At 34.1% G+C, this 17,651-nt stretch overlaps 2 protein-coding genes across 2 annotated transcripts in view; one reads left to right on the forward strand and one right to left on the reverse strand.

The window, feature by feature from the left end:
- LOC132725559 (uncharacterized) overlaps positions 1-7,946 on the reverse strand; it is a 30,707-nt gene extending 22,761 nt beyond the window's left edge. The window contains exon 1 of the mRNA XM_060710695.1: positions 7,879-7,946. The gene's annotated coding sequence lies outside the window, so the exon portion shown is untranslated. The remainder of the gene's footprint in view (positions 1-7,878) is intronic.
- Positions 7,947-8,138: 192 nt separating this feature from the next.
- Positions 8,139-16,429, forward strand: LOC132725564 (copper chaperone for superoxide dismutase-like). Its single transcript, XM_060710699.1, has 7 exons — positions 8,139-8,222; positions 10,335-10,407; positions 10,766-10,906; positions 11,442-11,622; positions 14,858-14,897; positions 15,076-15,242; positions 16,021-16,429. Exons 1-7 carry the CDS (start codon positions 8,205-8,207, stop codon positions 16,154-16,156), a joined length of 756 nt encoding a protein of 251 aa, XP_060566682.1. The 5' UTR covers positions 8,139-8,204; the 3' UTR covers positions 16,157-16,429.
- The last annotated feature ends 1,222 nt before the right edge of the window (positions 16,430-17,651 follow it).

Consider the following 17,651-nt stretch of genomic DNA (forward strand, 5'->3'; position numbering starts at 1 on the left):
TTTATGTGCATATAATTATGCTTATAAAACAATTTTCAAATATCGAAGACTTTGTACTGCAAACATTTGTGCACATTAAATTTGATAACTAAAATTATATTCATTCATTTCTTATTGAAAAATTCAACTGAGAAATTAAAGAAAATAAATTTCTAATTACCTCCCTTTATTTATATGAAATGTTAAACTCGGCAATATCTTTATAAATAAGGCTTTTTGAAATTTACAATATTAATAAATCTTAATCTGAGCGTCATATTTATGACATTAAAACAAATATATATATTGAAACAATAAGAACACTTCTTTCCTGACAAATTTTTTTGTTATATACATGAGCACATGATATACGCGATATGTCGCATGCCGATCATGATTCGTAGTTTTAGGATGTCGTGCCCACGTGCGTAAAAGCTGTGTCAAATTTGGCATTTCTACAAAGATAACAATGCAAAACACCCTCACTGTCTACACAGGGCACTAGACAACTTTTGGCAACAGGTACCCATACCCTCAGGAAGGGGAATTTTGCGTCATTTTAAGACAAAAAGGGGAATTTTAAGCCATATATGAGTTCTTTAAATTAAGGTTTTACACTAACTCTTAGCACAATTTCCTACCCAACTTACAATAGCTAGTATATTTATTACTATAGACCTAACAAATAAAACATATCACATGAAGTTTTTCTTGAAATAGGCTATCTCATTATTTTCTTTATTGCATTGTTATTGCACTTGACTGACTCAGACATCAATCAGAGCTCCAGATATATGTTTTGGCCAAGGGTTTTTACCCCTCAAATTCTAAAGTGAGAGGTGAAGTGCAAATTCTGAAAAACGTTAGGGTTATATTAAAATCTATAACAAGCATAAAGCATTCTTGTTTATGATAAAAAATTAAAACTGACAGTTGTTTTTGTTGTTGTTGTTTTTTTAAAAAAACTTGTACAACAAAAATTGAATCAGTGCAACAAGCTCTGGAAAGGCAGACTTTCCTAGGCAAGGGTATGTTGTACCCAAGTGATGGAAACACAGCAAAATAATTTCCTATTATAGTCATTTATTGTTTCTTTATTTTTAAAGTTAAAAATGTATCACACTATTTTGCAATCTACACTGGTCAGTTCTTAATCTATTTTCTAAATATTTCTGCCTGTTCTTTAGATTGAAACAATTATAACAATGAGAATTGAAATAAGAATTAAATAAAAATAAACAAGAAAGTTTTATGCCTTTTCTAAAAAAGGGTTTGGTTTCAGAGAAAATTGTCTGTAACTGTAAAACTGGGTACGAAAATATTTGAGTACAAAACTGCAAGAGAAATACGTTTTTTCCAACAACAACTGACAGAAATTAAAATAGTTTTGTTTATTAAATAGCAGAATATGACAATGTATGTCTATTCTCTAAACAAATTGAATATAAGGTAAACTCCTACGATGATTATCTGCCACATTAATTTTGTCAATAATTTTACGAGAGTTACCTCCCTTTTACATTTCTCACTTCCTGCTACTTTCGGTTTTAACATACAGCGTTATTGACAACTGTAATTTAGTTTTCAATCCATTGAAAGTTAAACAGAAATATATTTTATTTTTATGAAATGAAAACATCACTTTTTTTGTTGAATATCAAACATTTATACTACAATTTTTTTTTGAGGGGAATTTTCTGCTGAAATAGGGGAAAAAAGCATATGATTTTGAGAGGGGAATGGGGCCGATATTCGGCCCCAAAAATGGCCAAACGAGTGCCCTGCTACAACATACCAATCATAAGATTTTTGCGAATTGGCTTTCTTAAATTTTCGCGTGTTTTAGGTGTATCAGAATCAGTAACTTTTTTTTACTGCTAGGTTTGGGCATTTCTGATTTCACCCTAAGCCATGACGTGAGCGACATTACAATTTCTAATTGATGTTAACGGACTGAAATCATCCAAATGAAATTAATTATTTTTAATTGACTAACAGTTTTGTGATAGCCGTGAAAAACACATTGCACAGGTTAAACACCGCGTGTATATCAATTAGGGAAGATTTGCACGTGTTTAGATGATCGGAAAAAATTAATCTATAATTATCGCCAAATCCCGTATTAAACTCGCAAAATATACCCGTTTCGGGCCGATGATCTCATTATTTACTGTTTAGGGTAGGCGGTCTATCGCTTTGCATACAGGTAGAAGAGTAGTATATAGCGACGCTCTGATTGGATAATGATAATTAGCAGTAGTCATATGGGCGGATACAATCTCTGCTCTTTACATCGGCAAGTAATTACTCTTTGGGAATTAAGATTTTATCGGCGATGTTGACGTCTCTTTGATCAATTGATAGAGCGAAATGGAAATATACACAGCGAAATTTTCGCCTGAATTGCCCTTCCGGGTGAGCACTGCCGTACCGTACCTCAATAATACGGTATTTTCATAGATTTTTTTTTTTTTTTTTTTTTTTGGGACACGAAAAAAACGGTAGGGTCGGCGCATATTATTAGGTAGGGTCGGGTGACCCGAACAAAACAATTTTTTTTTTAGGCCTTATGTTTTCTTTGTTCAGTATCTCTAAAAGGGATGTTTTTTCTGCAAGCCCACTCAATTTCAAATTAAAGGGTACATGTACCACTTGTCATTGAAAACTGCCAGGGGTACTCGGTACACTTTAAAATTTGGGGTACACAGAAGTTCAAACGTGTCTTTGAAAAAAGTTTTTTTTTGTCCAATTAAAAAAAATTCAAGATTCTAATACTTAGTATTACTACCCACTAACGCAGGCACAGACTCATCACTTGATGCTATAATCTAGCAATATAGCAGACACAGCAATCGCTGATCTTCTGTTCAGTTTGTATGCTTATTATCCATAACCTAAATTGTGAATATATCAGAAATTATATACATAAACTACATATATTCACTTCAAAAGGTAAATTGTTTAATCATATTTTCATTTCAAATTATGGTTAATTGATATGAAATACAGTGATTAACTTTTTGATAATCATTAAAGAAACTAAATATACTTTTTGGCAATTGTTGCAAATATCCGAATTTTTTTCCTACAATAGTACATGTTATGCCCAGACAATTAAAATTAAATATTTACAAATGATTTCTGGCAGCAGACAATGCCAGACATGCAATCGCAGCGATTATTTTCCTTATATGAGTGGTACCGAATAACGGACCCATTCACAATCACGAACGGTCTTCCACAATGAGTCCAAAGGAGCCATACACAAGTCTGCAAAAAATTCACAATCTACATATATTTAGCTTACAATTTCCTGATTTTTTCTAATATAAGTGATCAAAATTTCAATTTGTCTTTGCCTTGATGTATTGCAGGGGTTTACTTAAGGTTTTGACTTTAACTTGCCCGAAGGGCAAGTAACTTTGAAAATCTACTTGCCCCTAGGAAAAACAGGTTGCCCGATCTTAAATGTGAAGATTGTTAATAATCTAAGCAGAAATTATGGGTAAAAATAAGATTTATTGCAGATCCTATCAACTAATGCCTCAGATAGTAAAATAGTCCTAAATTCCCTTCTGTATATGTTTTTTTTGCTAATTCACAATAGTCTAGATGTCGACACAACTGTCTTTGCCAGGGATCCAAAAGAAATCCCTGAGATTTAATTTAGAAAAACTCCTAAATGTCAGGGATTCCTCACATCAAAATAGTAAAATGAAAATGAAGATTAACAATAGTCATGATCTGTTATGGCTTATAAAAATTACAGGTAATAATTAGGCCCTATTCCAGGTGACTTTTAAAATATAGTAACATTCAGATGCTATCACCTTAAAAATAATTATTCCCTATTACAACTTTAAAAAGGAAACAGTACATCGATTGTTGAAAATTGTGATAGGATTTAAATGTTTATTGTTGATTTCAAACAATGTAAAATATCAAAAATATGTTTGCTTTGTTTGCATTACCAAACTAGCTATGTACCTTTCAAATTTATTTCATTTTTAAAAACAACAAGTTGCTCCAAGTCCATGACAGGATGTGTTATACTCAATTTAAATTGATCTGTCTGATTCCTATCCTCTCTGTTTGTATTGAAATTTTATTGAAGTTTTAACCTATGTCACATCAAAGGGACTCTCCGCATGCAGTAATCATACAGTTCAGAGCACTGACTGGTTCAAAGAACTGTCAGACGAAATAAACGTCATTTGCTGTATGTTTCACCTAAGGAGGTTTTTTTCTGTTTTGGTCGTAAATTAGGCATGACCTAGATTGACCTCAGATAACTTATAGTTACACAATATGCTGTGATTTACCAAAAAGGATTTTAAACATTTTATGGATTATTTTATTCTGTTTATTAATAGATCTAGAATATTTGTAAACATTGCTGTAGGGGAGAAAGGAAAATAAATTAACAACAGTTCAAGACTATTATGATTTTTCGTCAAGATTTGTGTAAAAAAGATTACTGGTGACGAATTAAAAAAAAATTCTATAGGCCTATTGCAAATGAGTTGACGCCAGTTAGTTAAAGAATGACCGTACGAAGAAAAAAATAGCGTACAGGATTCAAAGGAGTAGATTTTTACGGCCCGATTTTTCTTGAACCTTGCAGTTGTGCCAGTCTTTATTGACATAACTCATCTTGAATTTTTGTGATTTAATGCTATTTATTCAGAAAATCAGATGTTTTCTTTGCCGTGGCTTTTTCTTTAATTGCTGTAGACTTTTTTTCTTTTAAAAATGGAAAAACTTTCGGCGCCGCCCGCCATTTTGAAAGGAAAGCAAAATGGAAAAAGTATTTTTTACGTAATTTGATTGGAGTCCAACTACAATCAGAAACAGTAAAAAAAAATACACTTGTTTGACTGTAATATGAACGGAAAGAAAAGTATTATCGGCAAAGGATATCAAAGCTAAAAGAAGGCATAATGAAAATTCACTTGCCCGCCGGGCAATTTGCTTTCAAATTTCACTTGCCCGCAGCGATTTCTACCCGACACGGGCAAGCGGGCGTCCGCTTAAATAAACCCCTGTATTGTTTAAAATCAAAACGTCATCTTACTGCTGATATTCAAACGGAAAGTTGAAATGCTTCCAGTTTGATTCAAAGATATTTTTTATTACAGTTCAATTAAACAATTATCCAAAATGGCAAATTGAAACTACAAGTTAAACCAGATTCTTTCAAAACTTTATGTTAAACCAGGGTCTTTCAATTAAATTAAAGGCCAAATTAATGGGACTTCCGCAGCATTTTTTTGATAATCTAAACTTCATGGCAAAAGATTTTTCAAGCTGAATGAATTTAGAGAAGTCTTTCAGTCGTACGGTTACCTAATAATGAAGCACATTTTACAGCCAACTGGTCAAATCTTTAGAACATATTCTGATCAACTTGTACATTGCAAACATGTAAATACAGTGTTGCATCTAGAATTTCAAAATTATGGGGATTGTCCCCTACTCAACTGAAAAATGTGGGGGATTTGGAAAAAATTTGGGGGACATGCATTTACCTAACAATATGGCATGTACCGAAAATAATTCATTTATCTTAAATTTAGGCATTTTTGACAGCTATCATACGCTCAACAACGGAAATTAATAATAATATATTGACAAATTCTACAATACACATGCGAGATGACCCAAGCCGGCTGCTACAAGTGATTTAGTACGTATTTTAGTTCAGAGCAACAGATAAGGTGCGTATTTGCGTATTTACGCAATTAATTTTATAAAATACGCAATTGATTTTTTAAGAATGCGTATCAAAACCCATTGAAAAAAATAAAATACTCAATTGTCTTAAAAACCCGTGCGTATTGTCATTTTCACCACCGCAAAATTAATCTGTCGTTCGCTCGTAGTTTTGGACAAATTATATCGATATGCATGCTATCTGAATATTTCCGAATCAATGCTAACTAATCAACGGTCTCCGGTCTTCGACGGTCCCGGTCTCCAAAGACCGTAAGCCATATCAATTAAGCTAAGACCGTCAATTTGTCTACTCAGGTCGACGGTCTTAACAGACCGGCAGAGACCGTTGATTTTGCGGAGACCGTCATTAAGTAGGTCCCAGCTGTATCAATAGACGCTTTGAAGGCAATATGGCGTCGTACAAAAGGGAAAATGATTTGAAACAAAACAGTCGTAAATAACCAAAAATCAGTCAGAAAACGAACATGTTAAAAATATTATGAAATATAACATGAGCATTTTATATAAAAAAATAAAACAATTGTGAAAAGTTCTAGTAAATTGTTCTATTCTATTTTCTTTATAAACCATAAAATTCATATCTTCATAATTGAATACCCAATTGATCTTGAAATCATAGGGTATCGAGTTTTGGAATACCCAATTAAATGGAGCCAATACCCAATTCCAAAGGAAATGATGGAGTAATACCCAATTCACTTTTAAAGCTTATCTGTTGCTCTGTTTAGTTGTTACCGCAAGTGAAAACAAACATGACTGAAGCATTCAAGCAGCTCGTTCAAGATACAATGAAGATAAAAAAGATCGTCAGATGGGCAACTTGGCACGCATTGACTTCATTAAAATGCGCGATCTGCAAAAAGTATGCACAAATCGTGCAATAGCGCGGCCTAGATGCAAAACTGAAATACGAGGTAAACAGCCGGTTATAGAGTAACAGATGAAAAATGCCCTTAAAGAGTGGTAAATTCTTTGTGAAATATCTAAAAAAGGGTCACTTGGAAATTTTCATTTTAAGAAAAAAAAATTTACAATTGATACAGTACCGGACCTTTCACAATTTAACAGGTCTAGGATTTCATGATATTTATGGACTGTCAGTAAATTTATGGATAGTCTATAAATTTAAAGATTTTTCAGTCCATAAATTTACAGATCCTCAATGTTAAATTTGCTGTTTTTAGTTAAAGACTAAAATCCGCAGCTTAAAACAAGTTGTTATATTGATTGTTTCTATTAACAAAGGTAATGAGATAAGTTTCATCTTTGTATGATGACTTTGAAATTTTTGTTAAAAGTGAAAATTGAAAGTCATCAAATTGTTCTGAATCTTATCATACTGTTACATTTAATCATATAATCAGTAAATTTATTCTTATTAACCTGCGGTTTTTAATTTTAATACAACTTATACTATTTTCGCATTTAATGTCTATAAATTTACAGATAGAAAAATCTGTAAAATTATAGATGGTCCATAAATTTACAGACTGTCCGTAAATATCATGAAATCCCAGACCTGTTTAAAGGGAAAAAATCGCCGAATCAAATTGAGATAGCGTTTACACCTGTGTAGTGTCGTATGTGAATGGGTATGCTATGTGTAGTGAGAAAATTACTATAAAGAAATATTATGTTAAGTTCTTCCACACCAGTTTGGTCCCTCGCACAGAAAGCATAAGTCGGAAGCACCATCATTTTCTTTCTGTCTGATTGCTAGTCAATACTCGCACATAAAGCACTTTCATTTCTATGTATTTTATTCTTGTTGTCATTATTGTAAACCTAAAAAATTCTCAGAAATTTACCTGGGTTTGAACCTGGACCTCTCAATAATTTACAACAAAATTGCTGCATGAAGTGATAAACAAAACTGCAAGGCTGCTAAAAATGGCTTACAACTGTTGCTAATATAGGTTTATCTGATCTATGACAACAATTAATGACATTTTCATAACTTTACCATCAAAATGGATAAATTAGCCACTAAAATAAAAGGTACGAAAATATTATGGACGAATAATTTCAACATAATTTCCGACTTACAGAAAATAAGCAGCGTTCATTCAAACAGTCAGTATTTCTTTCAAAATGTATAACATGAACGCATAACTTGGACATGTGATTCTATACGAATGCACATGCATAGAAAAAGTTCAGTACTTTTAACTGTTTTCATATTTTCATTTCCCGGTTTGAAAGGCGCGGAAGTAAGGCACACGTGACTTTTTATATTTAATTTTAGAAAGGATGCATTTTCGCGGAAAGGTGTTTTCGCGGAATTTTTACGAACGGAAAGTGCCAGCGTGTTTTCGGAGTATAATGAAGTAGACATAATTATGGACGTTTTAAAGTTGCTTTTTTATTTCGTTTGTTAAAATTAACATTTTTTTTATGACATTCTTGTTAGAAACCGCGGACCTTAATTACTTAAGGTCCGTTTTAGACTGACTGTAGACTCTACTGTACAGCAGAGAACCAGTCTCAAGATGGATGCGCCCACAAAGGTAAGAAATTAGACTGCTAAACATATGAAGTTTATTTCTTCATGTTTGTCTTATTTCCAAAATATCTCAGATAATGATTGCGTACGTGGGGATTTTAACGGGCTAGATAACAGCAGGACAAACCCGACCCCTCCAAAAATAAATGATTAAAAAATTTTGCTATCAAAATCAAATACAAATTATTTTAACAAGATACTTCATCCCAACCCCACCCCAGACACTTCACCCCAGGGCCCACCCCAGACACTTCACTTCCCCACCACAGACACTTCACTCCCCCACACCTCCAAGACACTTTACTCCAGACACTACCCCTCTACCCCTTAGGACACTTCGTGATACTCCGAAATTGTACATGTAGCTAAAGAGACTTCAGCAAACAGGTTTTATAGTACTGCAATTACAACGTTAAAATAAAAGCGACATATAAAGTTATGGAAGCCAGAACTACCAAAATTGGTAAGACATTTCACCCCTTAACATTTCATCCCTTAACCCTTATTATTTCTGGAGTAAATATTTCAATAACAAATACACCTTTTACTTCAATATTGATTTCATTATTTCTGGTATTTTTTGATAAAATATCTAACTCCAGGCATTTTAAGCATATTTGTATCATGAAAGACAATTTACAGTTACCATACAACATGAAACTTTAAATGCATAGGCCTAACAGCAATTGAATAGTTTACATTTAACATACAATTGAAAGTGATAATAATATTCAATTTCAAACACACAAATTTATGCAATTTTAAAGACAATTTAAAGATGAAATAAACAAAGGAAAAAAATTAATGAACATGCAGAGCTAATTGCTGACAAATAAATATGTGTGACTTTCAACATAAACAGTATTGAACTCAGTCAAGGTACTACATCATAACATGTCAAATAATTAAGGATAAATGGAGTGTGAAAGGGATTGTTATATATCATAACATTTTTATGAAAAAAATCACACCTTTTAAAAGAGTGATACAAAATCTAGATTTATAACATAGTCAAATATATACTGTATGTTGAAACAATGCATATTTCAATCACTATAGACAATGATTTTTCTCACTTCATTGGGGAAGAGGCCTTAGCCACTTGATTTTGGGAAAATTTATCACTAAAATTGTTGATTTGGGAAGTAAAAAAGCAGGTTTAAGTTTAGATTTTTGGGAAAACTGCATGATTTTAAAGAAATTTTCAATTGGGAAGAGGCCTTTTTTCGGAGTCTGTTATATAAGCAGGAAAATCACTGATAGATTACATTGTACATCTCACAAATTTCACCTTCATATATCTGAAACACAAAAAATAAAATATTCCAAAAAAAGAGTGGTGGGTGTTCTCAATGAAGAATTCACCAAGGATTGGTTTGAACCGGTGAACAGTGTCTGCAAAAAAGACTTAGGAGATCAGTAGTTGGAGGGAGAATCGTTTTTTTTAAAATTCCCTGGAAATGAACCCATTGACTCTTTATCCAAAGAATTCAATATAATATGGTTATATTCAGTATATTATGGAGTCTGTAAACCAAAAATTTTCCCCAAGCAATTAAAAGAATTAGACCCCCTCTATATTTCAGTAGTAAATTTGTAATTTTTCCAATTAATGAAAAACTGAATGAAAGGAAACCCAAATGAATCTTATATAACTCTTGATTTAGACCCTTCGGTCTTATTCCATATTATAGCCCATTTTCCCTTTTCCCTGGATGCTTTGAACCAACGCTTTGCCCTATCCCAATATCCAATTTCAACTTTTAAAACAACCTCTGGCTTTCTGAATGGGAAAATATAGCACAATAAATCAGAAAAGGGAGAAAACCTGAAGTCAAAAATGTGAAATTCCAACAACTGAAAATGGAATTTACTCAATTATTTTATGAAATTTTAGATTTCAAATCAATTTCACATGCATAGCACATAGCAGAGGCTATCTATATGGACAGCTTTCAGTCAATCAAATTCATTATCTAGCTGATATAAGTCAATTGCTGTTCAGTCATAGTTCTGGTGAAGAAACCAATAAAGATAGCAATAAAATATTTTTGGCCCAGTTTTGATAAGAGTACATGCAGTCCGAGTACATGTAATTTTGATATATTTATTTTAGCTTGAGTTTGATGTTGAGATGACATGTGAAGGGTGTGCAAAGTCAATCAAGAAGGCATTTGAAGGTGTTACAGGTATAATAACAAACTTCGGTTTCTTTAATATTGATATTGACAATATATAATAGTCATCCTTCACTGGGCCTTAGAAAAAGTATGGTCATTCAATGACTTCAAACCACCTGCCCCTCACTACTGTGGGTTTTGATACCCTCAGGGACTTTTGATTCTTTCATGTGAGGAAGCTATCGAACTTAGGTGGTTCTACTCGCTTACATATGTACCTGAAATAATGCCTGGAAGGGCACCTGAGGTCTCCCTCCACCAGTTAAGCTGGAACATCGCCATATGACTTACACTGTGTTGGTGTGATGTAAAACCCAATCAAACAAACAAACCTGTATCTTAATCTATAAGTTGTTTTATGTTACAGGGATTGACAAAGTGAATGTAGATCTTCAGAAAGGTCAAGTACTGGTTGAAGGTCGCCTTGGGACAGATCAGGTGAAAAACATGATTGAAGGAACAGGGAGGAGGGCTGTACTAAAGGGAATGGGAGGGATACAAACTGAAGGTTAATTTCTTGTTTCTTCATTTTCCTAATTCTTTTATTTACCCACTGATTTTGTGTAATGAACTTGTCCTGCATTGAATTTTGAACTGTCCATTAATTAATTTAGGGATCAGAAGATAAAATTATTGAAACTGAGAAGCCAGAATGACATGCGTGTAACCAGCATAGTAATATGGCTGCCATTTAAAATAAGCATCCATTCTAAGGATATAATAGGAGTCTCAACAATGTTATGCTAATAACTTAGTAATAAGAAAATACGAGGTACATGTATTAAAAGAAAACCAACAGAATTAGGTACAGTGTCTTATATTGATTAAAAGGCAACTTTCTATTACATGGTTACTGAACTTAGTTATGTATTTCAATGACAAAAATGAATATATGTTTATGTCATAGAATAGTGTTATTTTACATGTATTTGAAACTTTTAACTATGCATCTTACAGTCTTTTTGATATACTTGTTTTAAAGTAAAGTAGTTTCACATGTAATGATGTCCTGACTGTTATTAAGTTTTAAATATACATTTCAGCACATCTTGGTGCAGGTGTCTCGATCTTGGAGGCAGGTAGCAAAATGGTGAAAGGGTTGATCAGGTTTGTGCAGGTAGACAAAGATAAGATGGTTATAGATGGTACGATAGATGGTCTAACTCCTGGGAAACACGCTTTGTGTATGCATGAATGTGGTGACATTTCTGATGGCTGTGACAGGTTAATATATACAATTTTGATATTTGTTTGTTTGTTGATCTGGTTTTTACGCCAGTTCTTACACATTTTTAGCTCGACTATTCGAAGAATATGAGAGCTATTGTAGTCGCCCCGGCGTCGGCGTCAGCGTCCGCGTCGGCGTCTGCGTTGGTTAAAGTTTTTTGTAAAGTCAAATATCTCAATTATTACTTGAGATATTCAATTGAAACTTACAATACTTATTTATAGTAACAAGGTACATCAGATTGACAAGTTGGATAACTCTGCCTACAATATTGACAGAATTATGCCCCTTTTTAACTTAGAAATTTTGGTTAAAGTTTTTTGTAAAGTCAAATATCTCAATTATTGCTTGAGATATTCAATTGAAACTTACAAAACTTATTTATAGTAACAAGGTACATCAGATTGACAAGTTGGATAACTCTACCTACAATTTTGACAGAATTATGCCCCTTTGGAACTTAGAAATTTTGGTTAAAGTTTTTTTGTAAAGTCAAATATCTCAATTATTGCTTGAGATATTCAATTGAAACTTACAATACTTATTTATAGTAACAAGGTGCATCAGATTGACAAGTTGGATAACTCTACCTACAATTTTGACAGAATTATGCCCCTTTGGAACTTAGAAATTTTGGTTAAAGTTTTTTTGTAAAGTCAAATATCTTAATTATTGCTTGAGATATTCAATTGAAACTTACAATACTTATTTATAGTAACAAGGTACATCAGATTGACAAGTTGGATAACTCTACCTACAATTTTGACAGAATTATGCCCCTTTGTGAACCTAAAAAATTTAACATTATCAAGGCCCTTTTACTATCAAGCACTTAGAATAGTGGAGCGTGCTGTCCTACCGACAGCTCTTGTTAGTCATATCCTGACATCCAGTCCACTGAACAAACTTTCCAGTTATTACCAATTTCTCTGCTATGACCTATTACTATTCCCAAATGATTTTTGAATCATTAGTTACAGACAACTGACCATTGGACTCATTGTCATAGAACCAGTGACCCTGGATTACAAATTTTATGCTCTCGCTATTGAGCTAAGAAGAAGCACTGTATCCAAATCGCATTGATGTAACAGTCTTGCAACAGCTTTATGTATTAATACTATATGTTTAAATTTTGAAGAACTGATGTAAGAAAGGACTTGAGTATTGTGTGTAATAGAACATTTAGAAAAATGTTGACAAGAAACTGGTAATTGTAACATTGAGCAAATTCAATTTGTACTTTTCTTTAAGGGGTTTCAGTTAAAATAAAAGTCATGCAAGAAACACACTTGTATTAAGCAACCAGTAGGTTAAGATAATATCTTGTCCACCAGGATATTCAAACTTGGGGGTGGGCTGCCAAATGTTCAAGGATACATTTTTAGACTTTTTAGCTCACCTGTCACAAAGTGACAGGGTGAGCTTTTGTGATCGCTTTTCGTCCGGCGTCCGTCCGTCCGTCGGTCGTCCGGCGTCCGTCATCCGTCCGTAAACTTTTGCTTTAAATGACATCTCCTCATAAACCACTGAGCCAATTTCATCCAAACTTCACAGGAATGTTCCTTTGGTGGTCACCTTTAAAAATTGTTCAAAGAATTTAATTCCATGCAGAACTCTGGTTGCCATGGCAACCGAAAGAAAAATCTTTAAATATCTTCTTTTAAACAACCCTAAAAGCTAGAGCTTAGATATTTGGCATGAAACATCTTCTAGTGAGTGTCTACCAAGTTTGTTCAAATAAAAGCCCTGGGGTCAAATTGGCCCCGCCCCAGGGGGTCATTGATTTTCCCTATATGCATATAGTAAAAACTTAAAAAATCTTTTTTTTAAAGAACCGAAAGAGCTAGAGCTAAGATATTTGGCATGAAACATCTTCTAGTGAGTGTCTACCAAGTTTGTTCAAATAAAAGCCGTGGGGTCAAAATTGGCCCCGCCCCGGGGGGTCATTGATTTTCCCTATATGCATATAGTAAAAACTTAAAAAAAATCTTCTTTTAAAGAACCCAAAGAGCTAGAGCTAAGATATTAAGCATGAAACATCTTCTAGTAAGTGTCTACCAAGTTTGTTCAAATTAAAGCCCTGTGGTCAAAATTGGCCCCACCCCGGGGGGTCATTGATTTTCCCTATATGCATATAGTAAAAAACTTAAAAAATCTTCTTTTAAAGAACCATAAGAGCTAGAGCTTAGATATTTGGCATGAAAACATCTTCTAGTGAATGTCTACCAAGTTCGTTCAAATAAAAGCCCTGGGGTCAAAATTGACCCGGCCCCAGGGGGTCATAGATTTCCCTATATGCATATAGTAAAACTTAAAAAATCTTCTTTTAAAGAACCCAAAGAGCTAGAGCTAAGATATTTAGCATGATACATCTTCTAATGAGTGTCTACCAAGTTTGTTCAAATAAAAGCCCTGGGTCAAAATTGGCCCCGCCCCAGGGGGTCATTGATTTTCCCTATATGCATATAGTAAAAACTTAAAAAAATCTTCTTTTAAAGAACTCAAAAAGAGCTAGAGCTAAGATATTTAGCATGAAACATGTTCTAATGAGTGTCTACCAAGTATGTTCAAATAAAAGCCCTGGGGTCAAAACTGGCCCCGCCCGGGGGGGGGGGGGGGTCATTGATTTTCCTTATATGTGTATAGCAAAAACTTAAAAATCTTCTTTGAAAAAACCCAAATAGCTAGAGTTTAGATATTTTAAGCATGAAACATTTTTAAGTAAATATCTACAAAGTTTGTTCAAATAAAAGCCCGGGGGTCAAAACTGGCCCTGCCCCAGGGGTGTCATTGTGTATAGTAAAAACTTTAAAAATCTTCGTTTAAAAAACCCAATGAGCTAGAACTTAGATGTTTAGCATGAAACATCTTTTTATGGGTGTCTACCAAGTCTGTTCAAATAAACAAATAAAAGCCCTTGGGTAAAAATTGGCCCGGGGGTGGGGGGGGGGGCCTATCTACAGGTGAGCGACCTCAGGGCCATCATGGCCCTCTTGTTTAAGTTTCTTGGTAGGAAATGTCCCACAGACTGAACATACTTTTATTCTTGTGGTGTAGGCTAGTAATAAGTAGTATTGTCTTGGTAATCCAAAATGTTACTAGTTTAAAAATTGTTTTTGTTAAAGTACTTCTAAGTTTTCAAATATCTAAAAAAAAACACATCATTAGGGAATTTTTATTGGTAGAAGATAAAAAGAAATAAATGACTGTTATACATGTTTTTTTCAGTTGTGGAGATATTTTTGGTTTGACAGAGTCTGATAATGAGGTAAGATAGGAAAAAAGTTTTGTTTTTTAGCATCAGTCTTAATTGTAAAATATCAAATGTTTTACATTATTTTCATAAAAGTTATAAAAGGAAATCCAAGAAATTTTTCAGTGCATGATATTTTGCTTTGTTAATCAATTAACTGTTTGGTTGTAATATCTTACTTTCTTTGTTGTAGTTTGCAGCAGGTGATTTTGGAGATATAGAGGCGGGGCCAGATGGAAGGGCGGAGTTCAGATTTGTAAATGACAGGTTAAAGATTTGGGAGATGATTGGACGATCAATGATGATACATAATTGTCCCAGTACAGTTGCTCACCTCAGAAACCAAGAGAAAGATGAAAGGTGTGGTTTTCTTTTTATTCATATGATATAGAAAAGGCAAACGCCATTTTTTCTTACACTTATATATGTAATCTGTTGTCAATGTATACATTAATTCCTCAGCTAACATTTAAGTTAATTTCTCTCTTGTAGTTATTACAATTAACTGTCTTAAAGCTGCATGCCTCCAGATGAACCAAAATATTTCAAGAAAATCAAACTTGAGAAAAAACAACTGAGATTTTAAGAAAAATGAAAGAGATTCAAGATAAAAGTAATAATTCCCATGTTATTTGTGATTTATGACCGATTTTGCGGTATTTATCACCATGTTTCGACTGTGTTCCTAGTACAGTAAGGGCTTTTTTTGGGTTGTTAGGGCTGTTTGCAATGTGAAAATTATATTCTTTGTTCACTTCTCAATATTTTACTTTTTAATATGTTTTCATAATTTTCATGAAATTTAAAATTAATCTGGAGGCATAAGTGGAGGCACAGAATCATAAGGGGAGGAAGATTGCTCTTCACTTTGATGTAATCTTAATTTGCTGATTATGGAATTAAACTGGTAATTTATCCGCAGCCCAAGTTCCACCATGATGCATTTAAACATAATTGCAAAATAACATTTAATAAGTAAGATGACTTAAAAAAAGTATTACATACTTTCTAGACATGTGAAAACTAGTTCCTTGAAAATTTCCAAACAAAGTTACTATCATAATTTACCACTTCTCAACTTTTATTTTTTGTCAGAATTATCTCCCCTTTTTATAGGGCCTGTATTATGTCATTCTAGGGTTGCATGTGGAATTATTGCGCGTTCAGCAGGATTGTTCCAGAACTCAAAAAAGTTTTGTGCCTGTGATGGGGTACCGCAATGGGATGAACGGGACAAGCCAGTGGCTGGGCCTGGGAGACAATCTAATTTATGACCAATCTAACTTACGGCCAGAAGAAGTCATAAAATTAATTCCACTTAATTGTGATATAAACTGAAGTAATTTAAAATACAATTTCTTATTAAGTATTATTTAACTGTTATGATAGTTTTAATTATGTTGTATTTATCAAGAGACAAACACGCGTAAATTTTCAGGTTGTTGTGCAAGGGAAGTAACTGTAAATTGTTTATACATGTAGTACCTAAATGTATTAGTGACAATTTTGTTTCTTATTAAAATTTTTATACCCCCGCACAACAAAGTTGTAAGGGGGGTATACTGGAATCAGCTTGTCCGTCCGTCCGTCCGGCTGTCCGTCCGGCCGTCCGTCGGTTTTTTCTTGTCCGCCCAATAACTTAAGATTCCTTTGACCCTTAGTCTTCATATTTGGCATGGAGGTTAGTCATGATTAGTAGATGACCCCTATTGATTTTGAGGTCACTAGGTCAAAGGTCAAGGTCACAGGGGCCTTGACTTCAAAAAGCTTGTCCACCCAATAACTTAAGATTCCTTTGACCTACAGTCGTCATATTTGGCATGGAGGTTAGTCATGATAAGTAGATGACCCCTATTGATTTTGAGGTCACCAGGTCAAAGGTCAAGGTCACAGGGGCCTTGACTTTAAAAAGCTTGTCCGCCTAATAACTTAAGATTCCTTTGACCCACAGTCTTCATATTTGGCATGGAGGTTAGTCATGATTAGTAGATGACCCCTATTGATTTTGAGGTCACTAGGTCAAAGGTCAAGGTCACAGGGCCTTGACTTCAAAAAGCTTGTCCGCCCAAAACTTAAGATTCCTTTGACCTACAGTAGTCATATTTGGCATGGAGGTTAGTCATGATTAGTAGATGACCCCTATTGATTTTGAGGTCACTAGGTCAAAGGTCAAGGTCACAGGGGCCTTGACTTCAAAAAGCTTGTCCGCCCAATAACTTAAGATTCCTTTGACCTACAGTCGTCATATTTGGCATGGAGGTTAGTCATGATTAGTAGATGACCCCTATTGATTTTGAGGTCACTAGGTCAAAGGTCAAGGTCACAGGGGCCTTGACTTCAAAAAGCTTGTCCGCCCAATAACTTAAGATTCCTTTGACCCACAGTCGTCATATTTGGCATGGAGGTTAGTCATGATTAGTAGATGACCCCTATTGACTTTGAGGTCACAAGGTCAAAGGTCAAGGTCACAGGGGTCTTGACTTCAAAAAGCTTGTCCGCCCTATAACTTAAGATTCCTTTGACCCACAGTCTTCATATTTGGCATTGAGGTTAGTCGTGATTAGTAGATGACCCCTATTGACTTTGAGGTCACCAGGTCAAAGGTCAAGGTCACAGGGGCCTTTACTTCAAAATGCTTGTCCGCCCTATAACTTAAGATTCCTATGACCCACAGTCTTCATATTTGGAATGGAGGTTAGTCATGATTAGTAGATGACCCCTATTGATTTTGTGGTCACCAGGTCAAAGGTCAAGGTCACAGGGGCCTTG

The sequence above is a fragment of the Ruditapes philippinarum genome, unplaced genomic scaffold (genome assembly GCF_026571515.1).
Source record: "Ruditapes philippinarum isolate M1 unplaced genomic scaffold, ASM2657151v2 ctg4328_1_1_1_1, whole genome shotgun sequence".
NCBI lineage: Eukaryota > Metazoa > Mollusca > Bivalvia > Venerida > Veneridae > Ruditapes > Ruditapes philippinarum.

Coding starts and splice junctions, on each gene's coding strand:
- LOC132725564 (XM_060710699.1), top strand. Junction 10,408..10,765: donor GGCATTTGAAGGTGTTACAG/GTATAATAACAA, acceptor TTTATGTTACAG/GGATTGACAAAGTGAATGTA. Junction 10,907..11,441: donor GGGAGGGATACAAACTGAAG/GTTAATTTCTTG, acceptor TATACATTTCAG/CACATCTTGGTGCAGGTGTC.